Consider the following 27,108-nt stretch of genomic DNA (forward strand, 5'->3'; position numbering starts at 1 on the left):
ATTTCAGCTTGCAAACTGAAACAATTTGTGTGACTGGGAGTAAGATGTACGAAGGTAAGGCATTTTATGATTAGTGGGTTTGTATGAATGAAAATCACATTTTATGTTGTTAAATGTCATATTTGCAGTATGTTTGTCTATTTTTCCTTTTTTGCAAATACTGTCTGTCTCTCTTTCTCTCACTGTAAGAGTGATAGTGGGTATGTATTTGTACGTATTTCTATTGCTGTGACCTGGTTAGCTTTCTTATGATAATCTTGACAGAAACAGACAGACTATGGTTCACCAATGCATGTTACTGAGCTGAGCCTTGTGTAAGTTTATGGCTAACCCTGTTTTGAATGTGCAGTCGTGCTTTGCAGGGATACGCTGCTGCAATAAGAACACTGTGAGTGCACTGTTTTTTATTCATGAGGACTGGATTAAGTTTAAAGTAATGGCTAGCAAAACACAGACTTGATCTGGGAATACACAATGCCCCAGCCTCCTTTTCCTCCTCTGAGTTAGAGATAATGCTCGTTGTCTCTTGTACAGAGTCATTCATTTATTTTACATGGAAAAAGAAGAGCTCCTTTAAGAAAGCCTACCTTTGTGGAACTGGTGTCGAGAGTAGTATGGTTTCTTTCACCCAGATACCTGGAGCATAAAAGTTTTCAGGGTAAGGCATTGATGCTAGAAATGATTGAGTCTTACACTTGCCAGCAGTAATGAAAACTTTTGTTGTACACGCCTTGAACCAGCTGTTGTTAGCACTAAGATTGGGTAGGCAATCTCTCATTGGATATTATGGCATAATTAAAACAAGGGTAGTACACGTGGACCACAAGAATAATTTTCAAATTTGTATTTTTCAAGTTTTTAATAACTATTTATTAAATTTTTCAAATTGTTGGCTAAATCTCTACTCTTGCTAGTTTCTTTATCCAACTTATGGGATTCTTTTTTATTGAAGCTTGCTGCTCGATTTCATGGCATTTTGTCTGATTCTATATGCACTTGGCAAAGTGATCATAAGCAAAATCCTTGGGTAAGGAATACAAGATACTTGGACCCAGGATTATGTTGAAACCACAGACGAGAAATTAGCCTGAAGGTGCCATTTTTCCTATTTTCCTTCCTCCCTTTCATATTATCTAGTGAATTAGCGTCTAATGTCTTTCATTTTACAAAATGGGTTCATTAGTTTGGTTGAAAAGAATTGTTAAACATTAGTAATTTAATAACTATACTGTATAGATTTTGTCAAACAATACATTTTATGTCTCCCAGAGACTGACTATCACCATGTCAGTGAGAAAGATGCATTACAACATGGACAGTGGTAGAGGAAATACTGTACTGTAATTGTTTTGAGGGAGGAAATTCTCTATATTGGTTAATGCACCCTTCTTTTCAGTTCAACATCCATTACATGAAATGATGGAATGGCCAAAGTCATGGATTACAGGTAAAAAAGCAAAAGTCAATTTTTTTTGCATGTAGCATTCTGAATGTGTGTGTGTGGCTGCAGCACAGATGAAAAGACACGCATGATGTTAATATGTTTACAGGAAGATAAATGGAAAGGTTTGTACTTAGTGTAAGAAAAGTGATGGTGCTTGGCATGTATTCCCTGGAAGAACAAAAGTTATTGTATTGAAAAAATTAATCTTAAGCATCTGGAAATGAATATTAAAAGCTTTTGTAGGTGCTGGTAAATGTTGACTTTGTAATGATTTAAATGTAGAAGTAGATTACAGAGTTTAGTGCAAGAAATGCTGGAAATGTAGAGATTGGACAGATCTGTATTAAAAGGGATGTGTTGTAAAGATAATTCTTAAATGTAACATCAAGAAGTGCACTGATGAAAGGTATAGTGAGGTTGAGTGGGTATTGTTTATTAGGTGTGGCAGTTATTTAAAGGGTAAAACTTTCAGGATGTCCCTGTGAACATTAATGATGGCTTTTCATACTATATAAAAAAGTAATAATAATGATAATGGCTGTTCTAAATTTAAGAAGAGGATTGCCTAAATGTGGAAAGATTTTACTTGAAGCTAAATTAAAAATATTTTTTAGGAGAGTAGAAGTCTTCTAAATGTGAACAAAAAATGTGAAGCACAGCGAATTTGGTGAACAGGAACTGATGAAGAATGAGTGGATGAGCAATTGTGTGCAGGCCAGTTTGAAATGGTTTAAGATGGGGTTACATGGAGCGCATGGAATAGCCAGGAAGAAAGGAGCCTGATGCAGAAGCTCATGAGAGGAACTTCAAAAGTGTGTAGATGAGTGAAATGTGTTGGAAAGTGCAACCAAGAGCTTAAAAGGACATGGATATGGAGCAGTGAAAACAAAAGCTGTATTTGAATATGATGTAGATAAACTGGGGATGATGTAATCAGAAGAAAGTGCAGTAGCTGTTGAATGCAGATGAAGAAGAAAGCAGAATCAACTAAAGCTAGTGTTGATGGGACTTGAGTCTAGCATATGCAGTTTGTAGAAGTAGCTGAATGGGGATAGTACTATGCATTGGTGGTAAGGAAGAAACTTGTGATGCAGTGAATGTCTCATTGAGGATGAGAAGCACTGTCCCTATTTACATAGGAAAGGTGGTTAGAGAACACTATGAAAATTATAGGTGCGTAAAAGGGTGTTTGTAGTGAAAGTGAGAAGATACGTCAAGGCTTGTTGAGGAAACAGTGTACAGTAAAGAGGGAGGCTGCTCTCATCAGCCTGCAAACTACTCAGGGGGGCCAGGTACCATCGGTATTAACAAGGCAGAAATTTGCTAGAAGTACCCAGGGACTACGTTACTGATGAACTGAGCAGTTATGACAACTGGATTAAGGAGGAGATTATACCAGAAGTGTGTAAATAAGAGTATCACAACAATAATATACAAAGGAAAATTGGATCACCAGTGTGATAAGTGTAGAAGAGGAAGATTTCTGGAAAATGGTCTGAGAGAATGGAAGAAGGCTCTTGGGGAAAGGTCAGGGAAAATTAGCTGTGACCTTTGTCATTTTTGCTTCTGCCAGGGAAATCGACAACAGAGGCAAGCGCAGGACAAGAACAGTGAAATGACAAGTGCAGCCAGCACTATGGTACTTAACATAAAATCAGGATGAAGACCGGCAAGCAGACTGCATTAAGATAAATCTTGGATAAATTTTTATGTTCATCAAGGATTAGCACGAAGTCTGTGATTTTTTATCATAGTAATAGTGGAGACTACAAATGAGTGAAGAGCATTAGATCCTTGGTAGTTCATGTATGACAGTCACCTGTTGTTAACAGCAAAATCAGATGAAGATTTCTGACAATTTTTCAAAGGAAACGGTTGAGAAAGTGGCTGATTGGATGCCATTAGAAAGGAGCAAAATTGATTTTGAAGGCAAACTGGATTGTGAAAGTAGTATAGACAAGCCAATAAGAAAAAGAGTAGCAACTACCTGGATGAAGTGGAAAGAGATTTCTGATGCATGAATAGGGCCTTTACTTCTCTAAACAGTTCAGGTGTTAACCTGTAAGAGGAAAATGGAAGATGTTTGGATGCAGTGATCCTACAATGTTGAAATTCATGGCAAAGTGCAATTGGCTGATCATGTAAACGAGAAAATTTTATGGAGAGATGTGGTTTTGAAGGAGTGAGATCTAAAAGGTTGAGATGGCTTGGGAAGTCATGTGAAGGGCAGAGAAGAATGAGTCTTCGATTCAGTGACTGAAATACTGTATACATATTAAAAAAAATTGGAATCACCCTGTACATGAGAGCAACATTCTGGACAGGGGGGTTAAGGTTTGTAGTAATTTAAGAAGATGAAATAAAGGAGAAAATGTATCGCCAAAATAATATTAGCAAATTTATTAGTATGAGTTTGATCACTAAAAGAGAAATTTTCAAGAAATTTAATAACCAAATTATTGAGAAGAGAAGTTTGAGTTTTTAAACAGACAAATTAAAAGAAAGGGGAAGCAGGAGGAGCAAATTACAAGTAAAAATTCTGAATTAACAAGATGGCATATTGCTAGAATTATCGTATACTTTGCAATCAAATTTGGGCTTCTATATTGCCAGAGAAAGAGAGCATCCATATTATACTGTATGCAGATATCATCTGTATGTCGGATGAGCTCCTATAGGGAAGTCTGAAATGCAACAATAAGATATACTATATTTGGAATCTAAATAAGGTGAGTATTGTAACCGATGAAGTTTCCAACCCAATTTGGTTTCACTGTTGCCCAGAATGCAAAAATGTATAATGATAATGAACGCTATAATGCAAGGTGCAAATTATTTTACGATTCAGGTGCTTGGCAAATTACAAGACTAATGCGATTGCAAAATTTCTTAGTTACCGCGCTTAATAAAAATGACGTAAAACTACTTCAAACGCTATTCGTCCTGCTTTAAATGCTTCATAGCATTGTACCAAATGTTCTTAGGTTAAAGATTCATTCTTTTGCATTTTCCTAGCATACGCACTTTTCCAGAAGAAAGTCGTCCCATGGACTCTCCTTAGGTACGAACTTTGTCAGCATAGTCCTACTTGAGTTACCCATGAAATGTAAACAAAAACCCATGTATGGACATCAACATTACCATTGAACACGCAAGGGGTACGTAATAACGGGGCCGATGAGACGAGCCTGGTCTCTACGGCAGGTAAGATGTGCTCCAAAAAAACCAGTTGGCCTAAATTCCTCAACAGGTGAAGAGAGGAAGAAGAAAGTTGTGTTTCTTCGTCATTTGGTGTTAGCCGCCGTGACGAAGGAACGGTAAAATGTATCTTTCCATCGAGTGATCGGGGATGATTTAATGACGTGGTGGTTAAATCAACTACGGACGTTGCGGTTTGTTCATAAATGTTTATGTAAGAATGAACGACACGGTGTTTGTGCTTCGGACTAAAATCGTAAAGTAGTCCCAAAATGTATGGATTTATCGCCCTTGAAGTTTTTCGGCATCAAGACGGACGCCAAGGTTCTTCGATCAAATCGTGAGTAAAGCGATTATTTTTTTATAGATAGATACTTTTTGGAGTTTTTATATATTATGTGTATGCGAACAAGCACGCATGTACAAACAAACAAATATCACGTGTAAGAGTTATTATTAGCATATATATATATATATATATATATATATATATATATATATATATATATATATATATATATATATATATATATATATAGTGTATGTATACAAATGTGATATGATGATAGGTTTAAGTTGTAATTTTTTAGAAGGTTTTACGTCCAAAATACTGGGCTACAAATGTTCACACAACAACCATCTTAAACGTTAGCAACCAGCATACTGTATTCTGAAATCTTTTCACGTCAATAAACTGTATCACTATTGCACTTTTCCTTCCCAGAAGGCAGCCATTCAGACATTAAAACTGTACATTAGGAAATTATATAACACCTTAGCTGAAATAATATATGTTACACATCAAAGAAAATATTTGAAATTGAGTAGCCTATACAATGAGAAAATGAAACATTTACGACCAACTGATACACGAAATGATATAATCTTATGGTTAATTATTAATCATTAGTAATAAGGGTTTCATGTCTTAAAAACTCATTCTAATTGTCTTACTGAATAAAAACTTGTAAGTCTGAAACTAACGACAAAGACCTACCGTAACAGGTACCTGGTTTTAATAATGAAATTGCGTCACTCATTTTCGTAGCCATAGTGTAATCGTTTATGCATTTCAAGTCGGGTGGACGACGGTTATAAAAAATACTAGACCAGAATGTGTGGTCCATATCTTAAGCATATTTTTAAGGCGGAACGTGATACAGCGTTCGAGTGAATTTTGCTTAAGTGAAAAAAATGTTATATGACGTTAACCCTGTGAAGGTTTAGTTTTAATTGTTAGCTTGCTAACACTTGAAATCTTAAGCAAGGTTTAGTACTCACTACCTATGTTTTTGATTTGCAGGAAAATGGTCTCCATAACACTGCTTCTTGCAACAGTCTGTAGTTTGCACGGATTAACGAAGTCCCTTCCTCATGATGCTATTGCGAAGCAGAATACTATGGATTCAACGAATGAGGAGGTCATTCCCACTTATGGACTGCGTTCGTCAGTCGCGGGAAAGCTCCCTGACCCTGATCTGTTAGTACCAAGAGAGGAGAGGATATTACGTACGCTCTTGCAAATGAACTCACACCTCTGGTCTAAAGCTACTTCGCCACCAACAACGGTTAAACCAAATGCTACAATATCACCCGATTTATCCACCCTTGCCACGAATTCCAAGCCTGGGAGACGAGAGGCTAATGAGACACCTTTACTTAATACGGAGCCATCTTCATTGCCCAGTTCACAGAATAACACTGAACGCCACAGTAGCAGACTGATAGTTTGGAACTTGACCAGTTTTGGGGACGTTGGTAGGGCCGGTCATATATCAGATGACATCGCATTACCTGAAGGGGGAGTAACTCTGAAGGGACTTCCTGATGTTATTGTGATGCACCCACAGTGGGGGCACCAGTTTCCAGGCAGGATGAAAAAGGAAGAAGACAAGCACCCAGTTTTTCCACTGTCCCAAAACACTCATGAAGTCAAGGGTACTCCACAGAGAGATATTATCGTCTTGAGTGATAGTCTTCAACCTCAGTTAATTCCTGATAATTCTTATCAGTCACTGGTAAAATTACCAACACCTAGAAATCAGACGCATTTTCCTACCCCGTCTTTTGCTAAAGACATGAACAATGATAAGGATGCACAGTTGCCATTTTCTGCGTCTGACTCCTCAATAAAAAATAGAATAATCACTGATGATAATATGGCATATCCAAAAGCAGTAAAGATGGAGTCACCAAGTGTCTTTGATACATTGCCAATGAACTTGTCTTTACAAGGGAAAATTCTTCTACCAGAGCCAATCAGTTCAGAGAGGAATGAATATGGAGACAGTTATGGTAATCTACATCTATCCCTCCCACTCCCCAACAATCCCATAATATCTATGTTGCTTAACCAAGGTCTCATGAACCTAGAATTAGTTCCTCGGGCAGAAAGTAGCTCTGAAATTGCTAACAAACCTGAACCAAACAATGTCAGTGTAACAGACCTGATAGAACCTCCACCATATCACTTAACTCCTCCTATTGGTTCATCCAACAATCATATACAAGAGAGACTTTCAAATTTGACTGATGGTAGACCTGAGGCACAAGTGCAAGCGAGTGAGTCACACGAGGCACCTAGACCTAGTACCATGAGGCTTGTGGAAGATCTGCTTGACAAAAATAGAGCAGTAGGCCAATTGGTCATGGGTATGGTTGAAGATGTTGGAGACATCATTGATACAGCTGTTGAGGAACAAACCAAAGCAGCAGTTGATGCTGCCAATGGTGTCAGGGGCTTCCTCAGAGAGGTAAACATTGACATTTTGAACTTTCTATTGAACTCTGGAGAGGCGCTGAGAGATTACATGGATGGAGAAAATTATTCTGGCGGAGCTGGTCATCTTCCTGCATCAAATGAGACTGAGTCTTTGTAAAGATACTGCAGTGAGATTAAAGAAAGGTACCCTCAGGGAGTTGTACAGTGACAAACAGACTATAGGTTTGCTCTTCTACACACAGTGAAATTGCATCATTTGGTTATCTCAAGGTCTTGAGCTAAATGATAAACAATTCTGCATTGTTTTAAATATATGCATGTAAGATTGTTTATGTAACGTTACCTTTCACAGTTTATGTTAACTGATTAAGTGTCAATGTTATTTAAGGTGTATCAGTGTTTCCAAATAACCTTAACTCAGAGCAAATCCTAATTTGTCAGTGTGGCCTAATGATTGTAATAATACACATGGTGCTGAGCAGTTGATATGAATATATAACACATATGTAAACTTATTTTGCAAAATGTCATTATTATTATTATTATTGTCGAAGGTGGGGGCTCCTCCTATTGGGTGGGAGCAGAAAAATTTCTGTAGCCCACTTCCGGGTATAAATATGGCATAATTATTATTATTATTATTATTATTATTATTATTATTATTATTATTATTATTATTATTATTATTATTATTATTATTACAATGTTTGAGTGCAACTGTACATTATTTCTTTTCATCTCATTTATCTAAATTTTTATACTGTATTATACCCCAAATAAGCTGGTGGTACTTCTAGGGTGGAAATGACTAAGATGTATAGTTTACTCTGTTACATATATAATTTACTGCTATGACCTTTCCCCTATGAAGGAGTGGCTTCAGAAAGTGTTAACCTTCAGTTCTCTTTAGTTTTGGGATGAGGTAGCTAGCTTCATGCCCATCCCACCCTCAAGATCTTCTATATCTTTTGATAGTCTCCTAAAATGCTGACCAGATCCAATGTTGCATGATTTTGCTGGTCATTTGTATGTATGAATGGTTATATGAATTAAATAATTACTTTTGTTAATTAGATTGTCTTATTTAATAACAATTTATGAAATGCTGTATTGAAATTTGCTTATTTTAAACGGTTCAACATTTACGTCTTCCTTTTCAGTAAATAGTCTGCTGTGTTGGATAAACAAAACTTATATAGCAGAAATCCTCACAGATTACTGATTTTTCAAAAATAAAATAAAAAAAATATTGGCAAAAACATTAATATAAACGTAAGTATTTTATATATTTATTATTTAGATATCAATAGACAAATTTTTTGACAGATTTGTAAAGTTAGTATACAATAGTCTTTTCTTGAAAACGACTCGGCTGACAAGACACAGTAGATAAATTTTGAGAAGGGAAACGGGCCTAAAATAAAAATAAAAAAATTAGACAAAGCCGCCAAAAATATCAGCATACCATTTTTTCAGTGCAATGTTACCACTTTTCTAATTATAACTTTCATGTAACTCAGCCTCAATTATTTCGGCTGTAAATTATCTCATGTAAGCATATTCAAGTTAGTGGTTTCGACAAGCTTCCAGTCACCAATTTATATATGATTCTCTGACTAATTTCCGTAATATCACTTCCAGCCTTAATGCCTAATGAGCCATACTTATTTCCTAAATATTACATATATTAAACGGGGGAATTTCACACATCACTCTAAAAATCCTAAATTATATCTGATGTATTGGCGGGGTATTGCTTGTAAACTGTTTATCTTGATTTCAAGTAAAACTTTTCAGTGACCTGATTGTGACTCCCATATGTGTTTGAAGAGTTAAAGAAGCGCCTGTTTAGAAGTATTAATCTCCATTCACTCCAAAAGCTTCATCTTTTAATTGGAGAATTCAGTATTATTGTATTTACTTTTTAGTTCCGTTACCCATTTTAGAATGATATCTGCAAATTGTTTTACAAGACGGCTTCACAAAAGTACCAAAATATGTATAATTTCTCAGTAATATCTAATCCTTTTAGAGCTTTATATTCACGAATTCATATTTTAATATGAATTCATTTTAAATCTCTTCCATTGTCATTTCAACTATATTTTTTAAATATTAGGACGTGTTTATATTTAATCTTGTGTCAACTTTAACAATTCGTCTGACTGCTTTTATTACTAGAAATATGTAGCCAAATACCTTTGCGGTTTTTCATTTTAAAGTAAAATGCACCCTTATTTGTACTTATTGCTGCTAAATAACTAGCTGTAAAATATTTTTTATGATATTATATTAATAAATTAGCAAATAATATTTTTTTATATCTATAATTTTAAAACTTTGACAACAGTTACTTATTCGTAAAAACTATAATGGCATTTATTGCTATTCAATATTTTTTATTTATTTTAGCAATTCTAGTTGCCAGAATGAATAATCCATGGGATAAAAGAAAACAGAAATAGATTATAATCCATTACTTATATTAAATTGATAAAATTCCTAATATCTTATGTAAAACGAAAGGGTGAAGTGAAGTCAGCCTCCTCCAAGTCCGGCCTCCACTTCAGAAATTAGAAGAGAACAGCCGGTTAAGGTCCAACATGGTTCTCTTATTAATGTCCGTATTCTGGTTTGTTTTCTCCGAGGGAACGGAAGATCGTAACTGGAGCGTAATTCGATCCCAGGTGAGTAATAATTAGAGGAATAATTACGGTATTAATGCCAGACGTCTTCTAGAAACGAAAGAGTAGAGGAGTATTTGGGTGGTCGCCCATCAAGGCAATATGGTCGATCGTGTATTGACAATTTCGGATTTGTTTTAACCCCGGCGTATGGGTATGGTGCTTATTAACCTTTCCTAATAAGGTATTAGTGTTGGTTCAAAGCTGAAGCTGTGTAACACCAGTAATTAATTGAATTAGGCCCCCGGTACCCTAATTTGCGTGGCATATCCTGAGTTCACCCAAGGTCTTTGGCCCAGGTCGAATTTTATTTATAAAAAAAGTTATTATAGGATGATGTAAACCACATACGAGCCCATGACGGTCATTGTGGGTATAACCTCGCCCTAAATTATCATTCTGAACCCAACCTAGGTAATCTAGGCTACATACTCTAGAGATCTGCAAGTTTCCCTGGGTAGTAAGCAGGGTAGGGATGCAAGGGTAGGCATTGATAATTTGAACCTACTACCACGGATTCAGGTACAAAGTAGATCTTAGCCGGCTGTCCGCAGTGAGCTTGGCTATGGCGGTTGATGTCTTTCTATAGAACTTTACCTGCTGAACAAGAATTCAAGGTTATATTTTGTTGGCCAAATGTAATTGAGTTGTAATTTACCTTAGAAATGTAGCTGACGGTAAGGGGGATCCGTTGGGAATCGGGGTTTTGGGTGGGGTAAATAATTTGGGAAAAGGCTTGGACACTTTATTGTTGTGTTTCCTGTTACATATGTCATCTGGAACACAAAAAACGAGTAAAAAAAAAAAAGGGTGAATAAATGGACAGCGGGAACCATTTCAAAGGCACTTTTCATGCATTACTAGTACTGCTGATTCCAGGCCCTATCACGCATGCGCAGTCTTAGAGGAGAGCCAATCACCGGATGCCTCCTACAGTCCAACTGAGAGAGTAGAATTCTAAGCTGGTGTTCTGTGGTGAGCTAAACTGTGGCAATTGACGTTTTCCTGTGTTATTTTACTTGCTTTACAAGAATTTAAAGTATGTTACCAGTTGCCAGAACATACGAGCTTGCCAAGAATCATTCAAAATGTGGATAAGGCGCCCAGCGCCATTCCGCTACGCCAAAACTGAAAGCAGAAATGGTAATATTTTGCTGTTGACCTTTCTTCGCCCTGACTGAAAGCTTCGAATGGTGTCCAGTCGAGTTAGACTGTGGCAGTTGACGTTTTTCTGTTTTATTTTACTTGTTTTACGAGAGTTTAAGGTAACATTTTGCCGGCCAGCTGTGGCAGCTAAACTGTAATTTACCTGCTGAACTGTATGGTCAGTGCAGGGGACCTGTTGGCACCTTCATTAGTAGCCTTCAAAGGTCAGTTTCATTTTAGTTACAGCTGTCTGCCAAAATATTATTTTAAATTTTTGTTCAGCAGATAAAATAACATAGGAAAACGTCAATTGCCATAGGCTAGTTCATCGCGGACAGCCAGCTTAGAATTACCAAAAAATCATTATGGTGGCCAGTAATAGGCTAAAGTCACAGAAAAAGTCATAATTTTCTGCTAGAAAGAATGTCAGGTAATTATTAAACACTAATATTCAAGTCACTCACAAATTATTTAAGTACCATAAACAATTAGCCTACAGTAAAAAAGCAAAATGTATTTCAAATCAGTTATTAATTGGCAAAAATGTCTTGTACATATTGTAAGCACTGCTTATATATGATGGCATTACATGTACACTGTATGAAAAAAATCGTGTTTTGTTGAATGTCTTAAGCACAACAGGGTAATAAAAAAAATATTTATCATTCATTTATTGGCTGTACACGACATTTACAGAGTGAAAACGGCTTACATATTGTGGCATTACAAGTAGGGTATATTCAGTGTTTTTAATGCTGATGTCTAGCCAGTTAATAACTGATTTAAAAGGTTTATGGTACTTAAATAAATTGTTACTGACTTGAATATTTTTTGGTTAGCTGGATTTCTCTCTTAGACAAAATTGACTTTTTATGTGACTATTACTTGCCACAATAAATTGTGACTTCTTTTCCAAGCCAAGTTTAGGACTTTTTCTGTTACTTTTTTTCTCGTGACATTACCAGACGGGTTGGTATCGTTCTCGGCTAGCACTCTGCTGGTCCCGTGTTTGATTCTCCGACCGGCCAATGAAGAATTGGAGGAATTTATTTCTGGTGAAAGAAAGTCATTTCTCGTTATAATGTGGTTCAGATTCCACAATAAGCTGTAGGTCCCGTTGCTGGGTAACCAGTTGGTTCTTAGCCACGTAAAATGAATCTAATCCTTCGGGCCAGCCCTAGGAGAGCTGTTAATCAGCTCAGTAGTCTGGTTAAACTAAGGTATACTTAACTTAACCACTTCCACAAAGGAGTAGCCTAGTTCAGTCCATGTGCTTGATGTTAAGTGTTACTTTGGGGTGGTGGGTGAACAGGACATGGCATTTTAGGAAAGGTTAGGTTTGTCCCGTTTTCGCTGTTGGATTTCTTACATTTACCCCTGTCTCCCATCTCTACTCTGCATTTACTCTGTCTCCCGTTTCCCCCTAGTTTTTGAACTCGACTTAGAACCTTGGAATGGCTTCTAGTTTCCTTGTGGTGGTATTTTATTGTCTTTAGTATTAATTTGGGTAGAATTTTCAATGAATAGTCATAGTAATAACCTGCATGGGTAAGAAATGAATAAGGTCAAAGGAAATGTCAATATCGCAGGATCTCCGATGGGGAAATGAGTATCCTAAGACTTGGGAATGGTTTGAAATATTACAGTAAAATGCAAATAAACCAAAATGCTTAGAAATTATTTGCACATACTGTAAACTCTTCAAAAAAGAGTGAAACCCATGAATTGCTCTCCAAAACCGGGTTTTAGATTTACATATTTTTGCATATGCAAATTGTACTGGTTCTGAGATTATATTCATGTGTTTAAAAATACTACCAGATTGTATATATACTAAACATGATCCCATGAGGTTTACTGCAGAGCTGGCTAGTATGGTGAGGCTAATAGTAATGAAAACTGTTGAAGTGTTATATCCGTGGTATGGTAGTGGAGCTATATTTTCAGCATTCAGCAATGGAAAGAACCATGAATGAAATTGTTCAACTTTTAAAACATAGATGCTGGTGCACTTAATCAGTGTCTCTATGATATAAATGTCCTCAAAATTTACTTAGGCAGTTTTTGATTAACATAAGTAAATCTTAGTTTAACCAGACCACTGAGCTGATTAACAGCTCTCCTAGGGCTGGCCCGAAGGATTAGATTTATTTTTACGTGGGTAAGAACCAATTGGTTACCTAGCAACGGGACCTACAGCTTATTGTGTGTATAGTTAAAAGCTGAAACAATTTCATTGTATGGAAGTTAGCAGCCATCTTTCTGGTGATACAATATCTTTATTTATTGTGTAAGCGGTTAGGTAAGGGTTCTTTACCCACAATGCAGTAAAACACTTAATAAACACACCCCAGTTACTTATCTCGCACAAACCACAAACAGATTGAAAACAAGCCAACCACCTTTTGGTAATATTAATGTCCTGACCAGTGCTCCTTAAGATTATCCAGTGTTTGTCAAAGATATACACATTACATACAATCGATGATGTGTTCTGAACCCATTTAAGATATGTAAGCATTGTTTCCAATGTGTGTTTATGACATGTTTTAATGTAGCCTATTCATGACTGTTTTTCAGGACATTGCAATCTGTAATGTGACATAGGGCAAAACTGGCTATTATCTGGTGTTTCAATTCTTTTTTAAATAGTTAATTTCCTTATTGGATTATCAAGAATTTCTAGCGTGCAAAACATCATGCCTGCCAGCGTGCAAGGCATTGTGCTTGCCAGTGTGCAAGCATCATTCAGAGTCAGCGTTCGAGCTAGTTCTCCCTTTTTTTCACTGATGGCCCTAGTTTGTTTTGACTAGGCTATTTATGTCAGTGCCCATTCTTTTGTGGTTTTTTATGGACTATTTTTCAAGCTTAGGCTGTGTGCTATATATTCGTTTTTGCCCGTTAGTCCATGAGTCTCTGCAGTTATCTTAGTAAAACTAAAGAGAGCATGATAAATTTAATTATCGATACCACAGTGTTTAGCAAGGTATTACAATGCTAAAGCTAGATAAAGGATTTAAACCAACAACCTGTACTCCAACTAACAATGTAGCACTGTTATGGGGCCTAAGTGCAACTGGGTTGTTTTGTTGTGAAACAACACTTTTGATTGCTTAAAAGTGTAAACATTTTCCACCTTTTCATAGAGTGACATTCCACTCTAAAATAAATTTTGTCAAAGATTTTTGAAGCCACTCTGTTAAGCATGTTATTGCATACTGTACTGGGTTTTTTAGTAAATGTTTTGGAAATCATAAGTTAGTTATAGGATAAGACATTTAGATTCACAATATCAATACACAGAGTTAAGGTTTTTGTGTATGCCCAGAAAGTAAATGTTGATTTTTTATCATAATAACAAAATATGAATTAAGTAACTTTAAGATTACTGTATGAAAGACAACCTGATTACATAAAACTTTGTTCTAGTTGCAAGAAATGTTTTAGTTCTAATCGCAAGAAATGTTTTAATACAACAGTATCTGATGAATGCCACCTCATATATGCAAAAATATGACAGTTTTAATGAAAAACCCGTAGACATTTGAGTAAACCCGAATTTAGTTCATAGAGTATTTGTATTGAAACAACTTAGCTTGTAGTATTGAATTGACCTTATGGACATATCGAGATGCCTCCAGCACCTATCAAAACGACAGGACTTCAGCGTCAAAAAAGAAGAATGGATGCACGATAGGACAGGTCAAACCAGTGAACATTAGTATCTGTAAGTTTACGAATTATGAGCAGTGGTTTGTTTTATTGGGTTTTATAATCTAGGATAAGCACATATCTTGACTTCTCAAATACAGGGACTGCCCAAATGCCAGTAGGAATGCAGAAATATTTATTTAATAAGTAACAAAGACATAACTGAAGATTTTGTATGTAAAAGGAAACTTGAAATAGCAATATGGTAATGAAGTTCATTTTTACAGTACTGTAGTACTTTGCTCTTTATCAGAAGTATCAGGTTGAATAACACAGATGTGAATATGGCAAGAAACTGCCTCCTTTTCAGGAATTTTCTGACCATGAAATTGTCTTTAAAAAAGTGGTTGTTCTTCTACCTCAGGGAAGATATGTGATAGTGTCAGCCAGACACTGTGGACACCACAAGAGTTGGAAGACCCCGACCTGCTTCGACGAGGATGAAAAGGGAGGCTGGAGACCATTGGAGATTGGTGAAACATGAAGCACAGGTGGGGGTTGGTGAAACATGAAGCACAGGACGGAGTCAGTGATGATGGAAATAATTCTTGAGTATGTAAGAATTACTTTTCAAAGGACACTATTCCTGTAAACCATGTTCAATACCTGATTTAGATTGCTTCAAAGTCTTGTCCTGTTGAATAATACTTTTTTCCTTTGAAATATACAAACCTGTCTTTTATATAAGGGTAATACTTTAGGACCAAGGATTATTGCACAAAAACTCGTTTGCATGCATAGGAAAATAAATTTTACTTTCAAAATTGCTGTTACAAGTAAATATTCATCCCTAGTCACGTTTTAGTAAAAGATTTGCATTAAGATGAAACAACTTTTGCATGTAATGTGCATAGAATAAATACACTATGTTTTTGGGTAGGCAAAGTATTTTACCACTGAAATAGAAACGATACTAATGATTCATTTGCATTGTTGGCCAATTGTTTATAGTATCAACAGTTATTATACTGAGAATCAGTGGAATTTCAGAAGTCTTGGATAAATCAGCACAATTTCCACAGTGCAAAGACCCTTTCTGTGCCACTCATAAAGTGAGTGTAGGACGCTTGAAGCTTAACGGTACTTGTCTTCATTTTGATACCACATAAGCAAAAGACCTCATTTTACACGATTTAAATGAGCTGTTTCTTGTTCTTTCAGGTGATCCACAGCTTGGAAGTTCTTGAAAAAGTAATTGGCAGATTTGTAAGTGAGTAATCAAATAAGTTATGCAGTCCTTTAACAAAGGTAGGTGTTAAATGAACATGAAACAGGGTGTCTTGGAAAGTATAATTTTTAGGCGAGATATAATCAGTTGTTCAGGAGCTGAAACTTGCAAATTTAGAGGTTTTGGTTTTTTTTTCAGAAAATCAGATAGTGGATTTGAAGTTTGTGGATTAAGATTGGTGCTAATGGCTCTTAGAATATTCTTAATAGAATTAATTTGATGAAATAGTTATTACAATAGAAATCATCTAGGGTAGGTGCATATAATGAAAACTTAAATGTTCCCTATGAATAGTTTATTTTTATTTGCTATCTCCTCAGTAATTATGGATTAATTCTAATGCATTATATAAGATGGTTTTGGATTTGATGGGTACTGTGAGAAATTCAGTTAGCAAGAGCAGTACTGTAAATGACTTTTTTTTTTTTCTCTCCTGGAGATAATTGAACCAACTTTGGGAATACTTGAAGGGTTTAGGACAAACCAGGGAGAGGTGGGACTTTGTTGGTGCTGATAAAGGTACCAGATTATGTGAAACTATTTAAATGTTCTTAAAATTGTAATAGCTGGGACCATGCAGCAATAATAATAATAGTTGATTCTGACTTGGAACTATTTATTGTATTTTGCCAGTTAAAGTTTACATTAAGAAACCTTTGTCACTTTTTATTGAAATTTACAGTGGTATCCAGTGTTGAAGTATTTTAACATTTATCATAGCTTTAAATAAAATTTCATCAAGATGTCCGTGATTTAAGACTAACAGATATTCAACACTAGTCTGAAAAGACCCTGTCCCATCTGTGCCCTCTTGGTAATAGGGGTTATAACTAGTTGTCTTTTATCTTCATACCTTGTAAGCTGAAAGGTCTCAATCTCGCATGATATTACAAGTAGCTTCTATGAAAGAACATTAACTTGGAGAGAGAGCTAAAATTTTATCAGATTTGTATTACTGGAGTTAATTGTAGCCAGTGATAGGGATGAATTATAAATACAGTCCCATTGACATGGTGGTTGGAAATAGTCATACTTTGGTATAGACAGATGATAATTTTATCCCCTTTAACTAGTATAACTAGCATAGGGGTAAGTTTATAACAGTGTGCTTGTATTAGTTTATCAGGGTAATGAAGTTTTATTGACATGAAGGCTAATATTAATTATCTATGAGACTTACAGAAACAAATATTAGGTATCATTGTATTTTAGCCAGAATTATCAACTATACTATGAAGGTTAAGCTAATTTCCATCATGGTAGGGACTGGGAGGGAAGATTCTTGTAGCCTACACTCATCATATCCCCAATCCATAATTTGAGTTAGTGAATTACACCATATCAGAGTTCCTGTCTGATTAAATTCAATAGCTTCATGGTTTTGTATCGTTGTGATACTATGTAATCCTTGGTAATTTTCTGTAAGTCATACAGGTTTTGTTTGATAAAAGGGATATTGTAGCCCAAAGTATTTTCATGTTAACATTTCATGATAAGAGCTATTTCTGAGTTTGGTTTATTAATTTTATTAATTATTTCAGATAGGATTCCTATCAGGAAGGATTCAGAGAATCTTGAGAACTAGTCAGTATTTCTCAGAAGAGGACTAAATATTTTCCAAACTTTTATATCAAGAGAAATTCTCTCAAGTGAAGTCTTAGTAGAGGAGTTCTCTCTCAGCCTAGGAATGGAATCAGCAAGGACAATTTATGTCGATACATTTCACCAAGGTATACGTACTATATCTTAAATGCTTGTGGCTTTTTTAAAGCAAATTGTTTGAGAAATTTACATTAATTTAATTTCTGGGTTACAGGTTTCGTAAATTCTAGAACTCCAGTGCAACAGTGTCTTGATATTTGGATTTTTTCTAGCTTTAGGTACTGTATAGGTAAAATGTTTTGAGTCTGCTTTGAAGCTGTGCTGGTTATAAAGCCTACTGCAGAGGACACTCCACCTGGGGCATTGCATTACTGGCTCCAAGGATAAATTAAAAACATTTTTTCAGTTAAGATGAACCACACCCAAATTTTAAAATGTACACTTAGGATTTTAATAAAAGTGTCTGGTTACTTTGTGGATTTTATTTCCTCTTGACATTATGCACGAGTTTGCTTGTACAGCAATACTTACGTCATAGCTATTACAAAGAACAATCTATGTGACCTTTGATGTAACTTGTGATGGAGTGGTTGAGCAGTAAGACAGCTGTATCTCCACACACCAACAAAAATAAAAAATTAATGGAGATGAAATACTAGGATCTAAAGGTACACTAAAGTAATACCACAATACATTACCTTTCTTATAGGCACACTGCTTGACTTTCATTGCTGTACTCCTAACATACAAACTCTGTACTTTTAATGGATCATAAAAAAAAATCCCTTGGTTTTCCACGGCTAACGGGCTCCATAACCCAAACTTTTCTTTTGACTCCAATTTGGCCCTCTGAAATACACCATTCTGATGGTCAACCCTTATCAAAATGTAGGTTTCAGTTTCATGAAATCTTGGCTGTCAGGCCAAGCATTTCAAGTAATACAGCAGCAATCAAATGTCACTAACATGGGTATATTACAACTTGAAGGATTGTCACTCAATACTGGCATGAACGGAGCTTTTCAATCTCCCTGAAAGGAAAGAAAATTTGTTAATTTCAATTAGGAAAATTGGACTTTTCAATAAAAATTATGCAATTACCAAAGATAGTTTTTCCTTATTAATTTGTGACATGAACACTATTTGCAGTTAATAACTACCTGAATAAGACCCACCTAAGCTTAGTAATTTCATGTACACTATATGAAACTACTAAGACACTGACAATATCAAAGATAAATAGTTTAAAGAAAGACCATTCATACAACACAAACCTATTGTTTTCCATCTACCTCAGCTAGAAATTTGAGGCAGTTAACTTTGATATGTATTCCAATTCTGTTCAGTGTCAATAGACAGTATGGTTTCTGAACAATGTTTCATAGCATTGTTTTTAATTTTTTTTCTTCATTTGAGGGAATAACCATGAATAACATCACATTTCTAATAGCTACAAGAACATATTGACATGTGACCACCTAACTTCATCATAAACCGATTCAAAATCTTGTTCTATTTCCTATTACAAAGTTATTAGGAAGGGCATAAGGGTTGTAAAAATCCTACTTGCTAGCACCTATGAGGACACCACTAGAATCTATGGAACAGAAAAATGAACTTGTTTCTTTAATCCTCTGGAAAAAATTAAAAAGGTAACATAGTTTTTAGTACCTAAATGAGGTTTTGGGCAACAGTGATGCTAATATGGTAGTATTAATATTTTGTACATTCAAATACATGATGAACAAAAATATCAGTCACTTTGCTTCATCCTGTATTGGTATTTAGTATATTTAAAATAATGAATGCATTGCATAGCTGCATGATCAGTGATCACTTCACATCTGACAATATTTTCTACACAGTCAGCAAAGGATTCTGTAAGTGTTACACAATTCTAAGCATCAGAAGTCTATTTAAACCTCTGTACAAAATATATACTGTATCTGGATCACTTAAATTTATCAACAGATTAAGTTATACTAGCATACTGCAATGAAGGAAATCAGCCAACCCTTTAAAGGCTACTTGGTGACAAAATATTTTGTACAAAACAAATGTTTGTTTTAACCAGTGAATTCAATCCATGGTCTATTAATGCCGCCTTAGGAGGATTGTCCCTCTGGTACAAGATCCTCATCATGAAGATAGCTGAAGTATCTTTGGAGGGTGTCCCCCTGCAGAGTCAATGATGGATAACTACCAAGTACATAAGTACAAAAAGGTATTACCTCTAATACTCAACAATGAGTACCTCCAAGCTTCCCAAAAACCACAAGCAGTTTTAAAAAGCAGTAGACCAAAAAAGGCTACCTAATGATTCAGGACATGATATCCCCTGCACATACTAGAGGAGTTAATGCTCTGCAATAACCATATTTAATCTTCACCATGAAGATAAACCAAAACAACTGCAAGATTACCATGCCACTGAGTGACTTCATCTTATCCAAGGATAAGTTTTCCAATTTAAATGTTGTAGCCATTGCTCACACGTCCAGTGGCTTACCTTCCATTAAGGATTGAAATTAGCATGCAAGTCCTTTACCAAGACCTAAAGAAAAGGATATTACATTCCTACTCTTCGGAAACTCTGGTTTCCATACCACTAAAGACAGCACTGGACCCCCAAGGGTCAAGTTCCTCAAGCCCTAGTGACTCCTGGCTAGGTAAAGATACTGTTGTAAGTAAGGGCCTAGCCCAAAACTGTACTGAGCCCTATCTTATCTGACTGATTGTGGCTTTCTCGCTCTTTAGCAGTGTCTAAGGCTACTGTGAAGTCCCATAGAAACTTCTTTACAAGGAGTTGTTCTAAATGGTTCAAAAACCAACAAAATAATGAACTGAAGAACTGCATACAGATTCCAAGGTAAAGTACATAGCAGAGACCTAGGAAATCCACTTCAACACCTTGAAAAAGCCTATAGCCAAAGCCAACATGGCCCTTTAACCTTAAAGGCTGCTACCAAGAAGTTTCTTCATGCTTGAGAAACAACAGAAACCTAACCATGTTGTTTACAGAGGTGATGCTGGATAAAACCCCTTAATGTGGGACCATGACTTATATCCTGACCACTGGTGTTGGCAGAACGATTAGTAGATTCTCTCCCTGCAATGATAATGGCATTACTGCGAGATCCTGCCTTGAGCTCACCAGAACCATGGACCACACCAAGCAGACATCTGTAGCATGTGGGATTGTGATGAAACCTTACATCTCTTGGTTGCTTGCATCCATCACTGAAAGAAACTGGAAACCCAGCCTTCCTTGGTCACATGGGGTAATAAATGCCAAGAAAGAAAGTTGCCTAATACACTGATGACTTCCTAAAACCTAGCAAGAGCAGGAAAGGCATTACAGTCTAAACCTACCCAGGGTACAGCTCGGAGTCCCTCCCCAAGCTAGACCACCTCACACTGGTAAAAAAAAAAAAAAAAAAAAAGACAACTCCCCTAGTCTCAAACAAGTCCATAACAGGGGATGCCCACATCCTACTGTCTACGGCCAATCCTGGATGTTGAGTCCCTTCCATTACTATTGCTTATCTCAGTGACTTGGTACATCCACTAAAATTTTCAAAAAGAATAATTACAGTCCAGCAAAGGTAATAACTCAGGATAAGGTTATGTGTCTTAATGTGACCAGCTCACAGAAAAGGGGGGCAAAGCATTTAGACGTCGTGTTTGCTTCAGATTAAATGTAAAATGACTACTATCATCTCAAACAGACTTACATGATTTGAGTACTGTACATTCTAATTGCCCTGAATGGCATAAAAGTGTCAAACTCATTACCTTTAAATAGGGTTCAGTCTGCATTTAACTACCTTGAGAGGGAAAAGCCTCAAAATACTGTAGATATTTTGCTCTCGACCTAGGTCAAAAGCCAGCATTCTGCAACACGTAATTCTCTTATCATATCACAGGTCCTAGGGCTACCAAGAGAGGGTTTCGTTGCTTTTACTAAAGACTCATTGCTTTTACTAAAGACTCAAACAGCTTTGGGGGGATTAGTGTACCAGGCACCTTAACTGTACCCAACCTAAAGACCTCCTGTGGTCCAGGTTGTAAGTAATGTCTATATAACATGAAAGACAAAGACCTAAACACTCTAGGCTGGAATAAGCATTTTTGAATAACTTAAATAAGAACTTGCCTATACAGGTACATGCTCAGGATATTACGTCCAGCCCAACTCCAGAAGAGAAAACTAACCACTGCCACTGAAAACATTAGTAGTTGAACTATTTGCCAACTTGAGGATAGCTCCTCAGTCCACACTAGACAAACCTCACTCTAGCACAAGATGGTTATGGTGTCGTTCTTGTTTTTTTTTTTTTGTAATTTGTCAAATCTACCACTGGCGTGGAAGTAAAAGCTATATATAATGGTTCATTTAAAAAAACAGTTGTATAATGCATACAGTATACCGTACTGTATTTCATTCTCTAAGACAATACTCTTGTATCTTAAACAGACTAGGAGCAAGAACATCAGACCTGAGAGGTCTAGACTCCCTAAAACCACAAGCAATTAATTTTTCCATTACTAGCTGCTTTAGAAAATGAATGAAAAAAAAAAAATTACAGTGGCTCAAACACCTAAGTTACTTTAGTTATGTACATTCCCCCAAATTTGCATGGGTTAGGGTGGGCCTAAAGAGTCTGTTGTTCAACCATCCCTCAAGACAGCTTCGGCTGCCCTATTACATAGCAACTAGTGGTTTCAGAGCCAATAAACTGAACTAGGAGCACTCAGATTACGTATCAATAATTGTCATTACCTAATACTAAAAGTAACAAGCACCGGTAGTCTTTATAGTAAATACATTATAGCCAAAACCCCTAGTACCACCAAATGTAAAACTATTAGTTTTTCATACCAGATGTCTTCTATTTCCAATGGCTCCTTAGCCTTTGTTTCTGATATTTATACACCTACAATATATTTATCTTTTTCCCTATTTTGTTATTACTTGCAGCCTTGTGAACGGATGTACTGTTCCAATGATAATAAAACTGTTATATGTAACTGAAACATTAAAAACTATAAATGCAGCAACAGAAATAAATGCTAGCACAGTGAGAATGAATAAACATGGATGCTCCAAAGCTGACTGCATAAATTTACACACAGCCTATGACATGTCTTTGTAAGCAAGGCAAATATAAAAACATGACAATACTGCTGCCTTTGATAAGATTAAAATTACAGCATTAATAATTGTGTGTGTGTGTGTGAGAGAGAGAGAGAGAGAGAGAGAGAGAGAGAGAGAGAGAGAGAGAGAGAGAGAGAGAGAGAGAGAGAGAGAGAGTGTTTGGTTTAGAGTTACTTTGTTTCTGACTGCCAAATTTGTTTACTATCATAAATTAAACTTTCATTATAAATTACAGATATTTACTGTTTATGTAAATGTCCTGAACTTCAACATCACTTGTCATTTTACCTCCACATTACAATACTCTGTACTAGACTTGTAACAAGTTCTGAACAGCAGCTTTATCTTTCTTATAATAGAAGTTTAATGAGTGTTAGTCATGATTTCAGATTCCCATAAGGGATCAGCCACTCAAAATACATACTGTGCTGTATATTGTTCTGCCTAACTTTTGAAAAAGCACCAAAAACTGCTAAATTCCAAATCATCTCAATGAATCGATCATTCCATTTTTACTGTATCCAAGGGGATACATGGGTCCTCAACTGAATTTTTCCATTACCTTGGATAAACTGGCTTCTTGGGCATACAATTTTTTTTTTAATTTTCACATTACCATCACTCAGGAGGGATCCCATTTTTATACTCAAGAGGCAAAGTAACGCCACTGTGCCACCTGGCTCAACTAATTACCACAAACCACTGATTTTCATCTAAATATTAATCTGCAAGCCCAAGTACAATAACCTTTGAATCTAATAAGAACTCATTCTTCTATCCTATTAATGGAGGCTCTGGATTATTGCACCTTCCAAAGATGGGCAATAGGATCATCACATCCCTAAGAAATGAACATTCAGGGCATAAAAAATTTGTCCTTGGGCAACACACAATCAAAATCCCATTGGTCATAATAAAATCCAGAAATGTAACACACCCTACTTATTTTTATTTTGACAAATCTCAAGGGTATTTTGGACTGAACTGTTATTCCATTATTATTCTAATTTTCTACATTTTAATTCTTTAAGCTTTAAGTACTTTTTTTTTTTTTTAATTAACAGCTCCTTCAAATATAATACCCTTCAGGTATAGTTAAAGCTTCATTAACAAAGTCCCTTTATCTTTTGTAAATTTCCACATTCTTCCTAAATTTTTTTTCATATTTCCCTTATTCCATAAAGTGATTAACACTAGCTAAAGAATGAGTATTTATGCAACTAACAGTCAATACAGAAATTGGGAACTTGCTGGAATATGATGTAAATTTTATTCAAAACCCCTTTCTCAGCTTCTCACACCTGCTAAGGAAGAAAGTTCCAAATGACAATTTGTAACCCTTCTTAAGGTTTGTAAGTCCATCGAGATGAAACCTAATACAGTACTGTACTGGGCACTCCAGTTTTATTGATGAAGAGGCAAGGAATCCATTACTATCTTTCCTTAAATCTAATGAACAAAACAAAACATTGTCCAGTTCCTTAGCAATTCATTACTGTGCAAGGAATTTGATAAAACAAGGACAGGAGAAACTAAAGGCACAAATTTTGCTTTCTCTTATCCCAATCCTACATTAAGAGTTATAGGATATGGGGAAAATATACCCGATATGTAAAGTAAATAAAGTGCTGGTGATAGCAGGTGACTGGGGAGGGGGAGAGTTACCCAACTCACCCAGCCACTTCCTCAATCTCTTTATCCATCTTGGGCTAAGGAATATTCTTCACAAAGGCAATGCAAGAAACTAATACGACTTTCACAAGAGTGGTTTGTGCAACCTTTAAATGTACAACTCAAAGCCCCAAACTAATGGAACATTGGTCTTACAAAAATAAAAAAGTAACAACTGACAAAGCTTCTTTTAAGTGCACCACACAACTCATTCATAAAACCTTTATCAATCAACATTACTTTTCGAGTAACACACACAGCTTCCCAAAACAGAGCCTGACACACCAGTCTGCCCTGGCAAGCACTTCAGACTGTGGATACAAACAATTAGACCTTAAGGTACTGATCTTTGAATAACAAATGTCATGGTTCACATTCCTGTACACCTTCAAATATATCCATTTAGACCTTCGTGTGATAGGTTGAAACAAACTATTGAAGCTATGGATGAGTGCTCACGTGTGCTGTTGTTCCTGCACACATCAAGAGTCTTGGAGAAACCAAGAACCACCCCAAGTGTCTGTATAACCACTGCATGCAGGTCAGCACATACTAAAAAGCTGTAGTTTGTATTTTTTTTTTGGAATGAGTATTATCTGAAACAAACTGCTATTCAGCAGGTAGAACTATAGGGTTGCTCAGCGTCGCCGACGGCACTATAACTTGACTATTTCTACAGTTTTTTTGGTTGCTAATTATGAATTTACCTTTCATTTTTGGCGTTCGAGTCTAATTAACCTGTAATTAACCCCCGAAGTCCATCCAACAAAGGGTTTCCATTCGCAATCTTCACAAGACAGAGCACAGGTACGTCTGTTTCGAACGGTTCATATCCAGTCCGGCAAGTGCAAGAACTTGTTAACGAGATGGTACCAACGCCCCCAGTACTAAACATGGCAGGGCCGTTCCATTTGGGCCGACAACAAACAGATGCACCGCCAGTATCAGAACCCCTAAAAGTGTAGAAAAAACCAGTTGAAATGGTAAAAACATGCACGTGGAGCTAATATATAGAATTACCATTCAGCAGAAATACAGTTCATAAATAAATCCCATACATTTACTATATATCAAATACATACCACTCAATGACTCTTATCCCAAACCCTCTTTGGCTGACACTTCCCTAACAACTGTATTTCTAACTTAGTCTACTACTATTCACTATTTGGCTAGTAAAAATATGGTCCAACTAAGCAAAGGCAACAAAGTTCTTATAAAACAAAACTGAAGGTAGTCAATGCAATAAAGGCAAATATTAGTGGACCTTCGCCAAGGTTCCCTAGTCTAAGACAGGTTAAGTAGGGAATGACACCTTCAACAGGTTACGGTAGGTGTAATGGGCTAGCCCAATGTACAGTTCAAGTCAAAGTGCATCTTTAAAATAATCTGTAGCTGGAGAACTGCGTTGTCTAGGATAATAAAAATCCCCAAAAATCATATTTAATTTGTGCCAAACAAACTTACGGCCTATTTACAACCTCGAAACAAATTCTCTTAGGCTAGCTTAAGTTATCCAATGCTTTCACCTACACTTTGTCTGCCAAAAAGGATCTTACATTGTTTACCCTTGCATAGTATTTGCTGCTTTTAATGACCAAATTTGGTATTGCCTATAAACCCGCCTACAATGACCAACCTCAATGTTATATAAACTCAAATTGAATTCAGCACGGTGGTTTACACCTGAAATTTCTTATGCTTAGGCTATTACGACTCGCTAATTAGAAAGGCGGACACAAAAACCGAATTATTTCAATAACTATTACAATATCATTCAATAAACAGGTCTATTATGACACAGTTCTCAGAATTAACTCACCTCTCACCGTTAAATTGGGACGAGTGACACGCGAAGCACTTATAGTTGACACGAGGCCATGACAGCTGTGGAATGACAGGTCTAAACTAGAGTTGCCGATTCTTCACCTTTTTTTTTTATTACATGATGCTTACGTGTGTGACGGCGTTCGCATGTGTGCAATGCAAAATTTATGAGAACGTTTTGGTTCAATTTATTTTCATATCTCTTCAAACGAGTGTTTTCCTAATATACAGCGAAGTCTCTAATCCTTTGGTTAAAAGCGCATTGGCAACTGCGAACGAAGGCTTAAAGTTATTTTCAGTAATGGATTTTTAAAATTGAAATAAATGCGATCTTGTTTGCTTCCTACTAGCAATAATAAGTATACAGATCAATGCACAAGTTAATAAACAAATCGACGTAATATACTGTATGTGAAATATACCAGCCATTAAATTCAAGCTCTCGGTACATTGTGAGAAACAATACAATCAAACACGGCAAATTTTTAAGTATTAGTAACTCGTGATCATAAGGAGTGTTGATGGAATTATGTCAGATATATCGATAGATAGACACCAATCGAAGCGAAACAACTATATTAATTGTCCCTAGGAAACAGTTTTCATGTACAACTTAAATGGTTATATATTACCATTATTACAATTATTTTGAAACCATCCTTCAAGTAACAAAAAAAAAAAAAAAATCACAGTATCTTTAGGATAATTAAATTAAAA

At 36.0% G+C, this 27,108-nt stretch overlaps 1 protein-coding gene and 1 long non-coding RNA gene across 11 annotated transcripts; one reads left to right on the forward strand and one right to left on the reverse strand.

The window, feature by feature from the left end:
- Positions 1-1,393: 1,393 nt before the first annotated feature.
- Positions 1,394-18,206, forward strand: LOC136832291 (uncharacterized). 10 transcript variants are annotated; one of them, XM_067093190.1, is made up of 5 exons: positions 1,394-1,447; positions 5,946-10,051; positions 15,270-15,457; positions 16,067-16,153; positions 17,950-18,206. In XM_067093190.1, exons 1-2 carry the CDS (start codon positions 1,425-1,427, stop codon positions 7,519-7,521), a joined length of 1,599 nt encoding a protein of 532 aa, XP_066949291.1. In that variant the 5' UTR covers positions 1,394-1,424; the 3' UTR covers positions 7,522-10,051; positions 15,270-15,457; positions 16,067-16,153; positions 17,950-18,206. The 10 variants fall into 10 exon arrangements, with proteins under 10 accessions (XP_066949291.1, XP_066949284.1, XP_066949283.1 ...); XM_067093183.1 differs by lacking the exon at positions 1,394-1,447 and adding an exon at positions 4,571-4,982 and having other exon boundaries at positions 15,270-15,461; positions 17,675-18,206; XM_067093182.1 differs by lacking the exon at positions 1,394-1,447 and adding an exon at positions 4,571-4,982 and having other exon boundaries at positions 15,270-15,461.
- Positions 18,203-25,432, reverse strand: LOC136832292 (uncharacterized). Its single transcript, XR_010851153.1, has 2 exons — positions 25,272-25,432; positions 18,203-18,766 (listed from the first exon to the last, which is right to left on the reverse strand). It is a non-coding gene; the product is annotated as an uncharacterized lncRNA (long non-coding RNA).
- Between the last annotated feature and the right edge of the window lie 1,676 nt (positions 25,433-27,108).

Source organism: Macrobrachium rosenbergii, chromosome 49 (assembly GCF_040412425.1).
Source record: "Macrobrachium rosenbergii isolate ZJJX-2024 chromosome 49, ASM4041242v1, whole genome shotgun sequence".
Lineage (NCBI taxonomy): Eukaryota > Metazoa > Arthropoda > Malacostraca > Decapoda > Palaemonidae > Macrobrachium > Macrobrachium rosenbergii.

Bases quoted from the DNA above. Each gene is read 5' to 3' on its own strand.
- LOC136832291 (XM_067093183.1), top strand. From the start codon at position 4,915: ATGTATGGATTTATCGCCCTTGAAGTTTTTCGGCATCAAGACGGACGC. The intron at 4,983-5,945 runs GTGAGTAAAGCG...TTTGATTTGCAG, and splicing joins CAAGGTTCTTCGATCAAATC to GAAAATGGTCTCCATAACAC.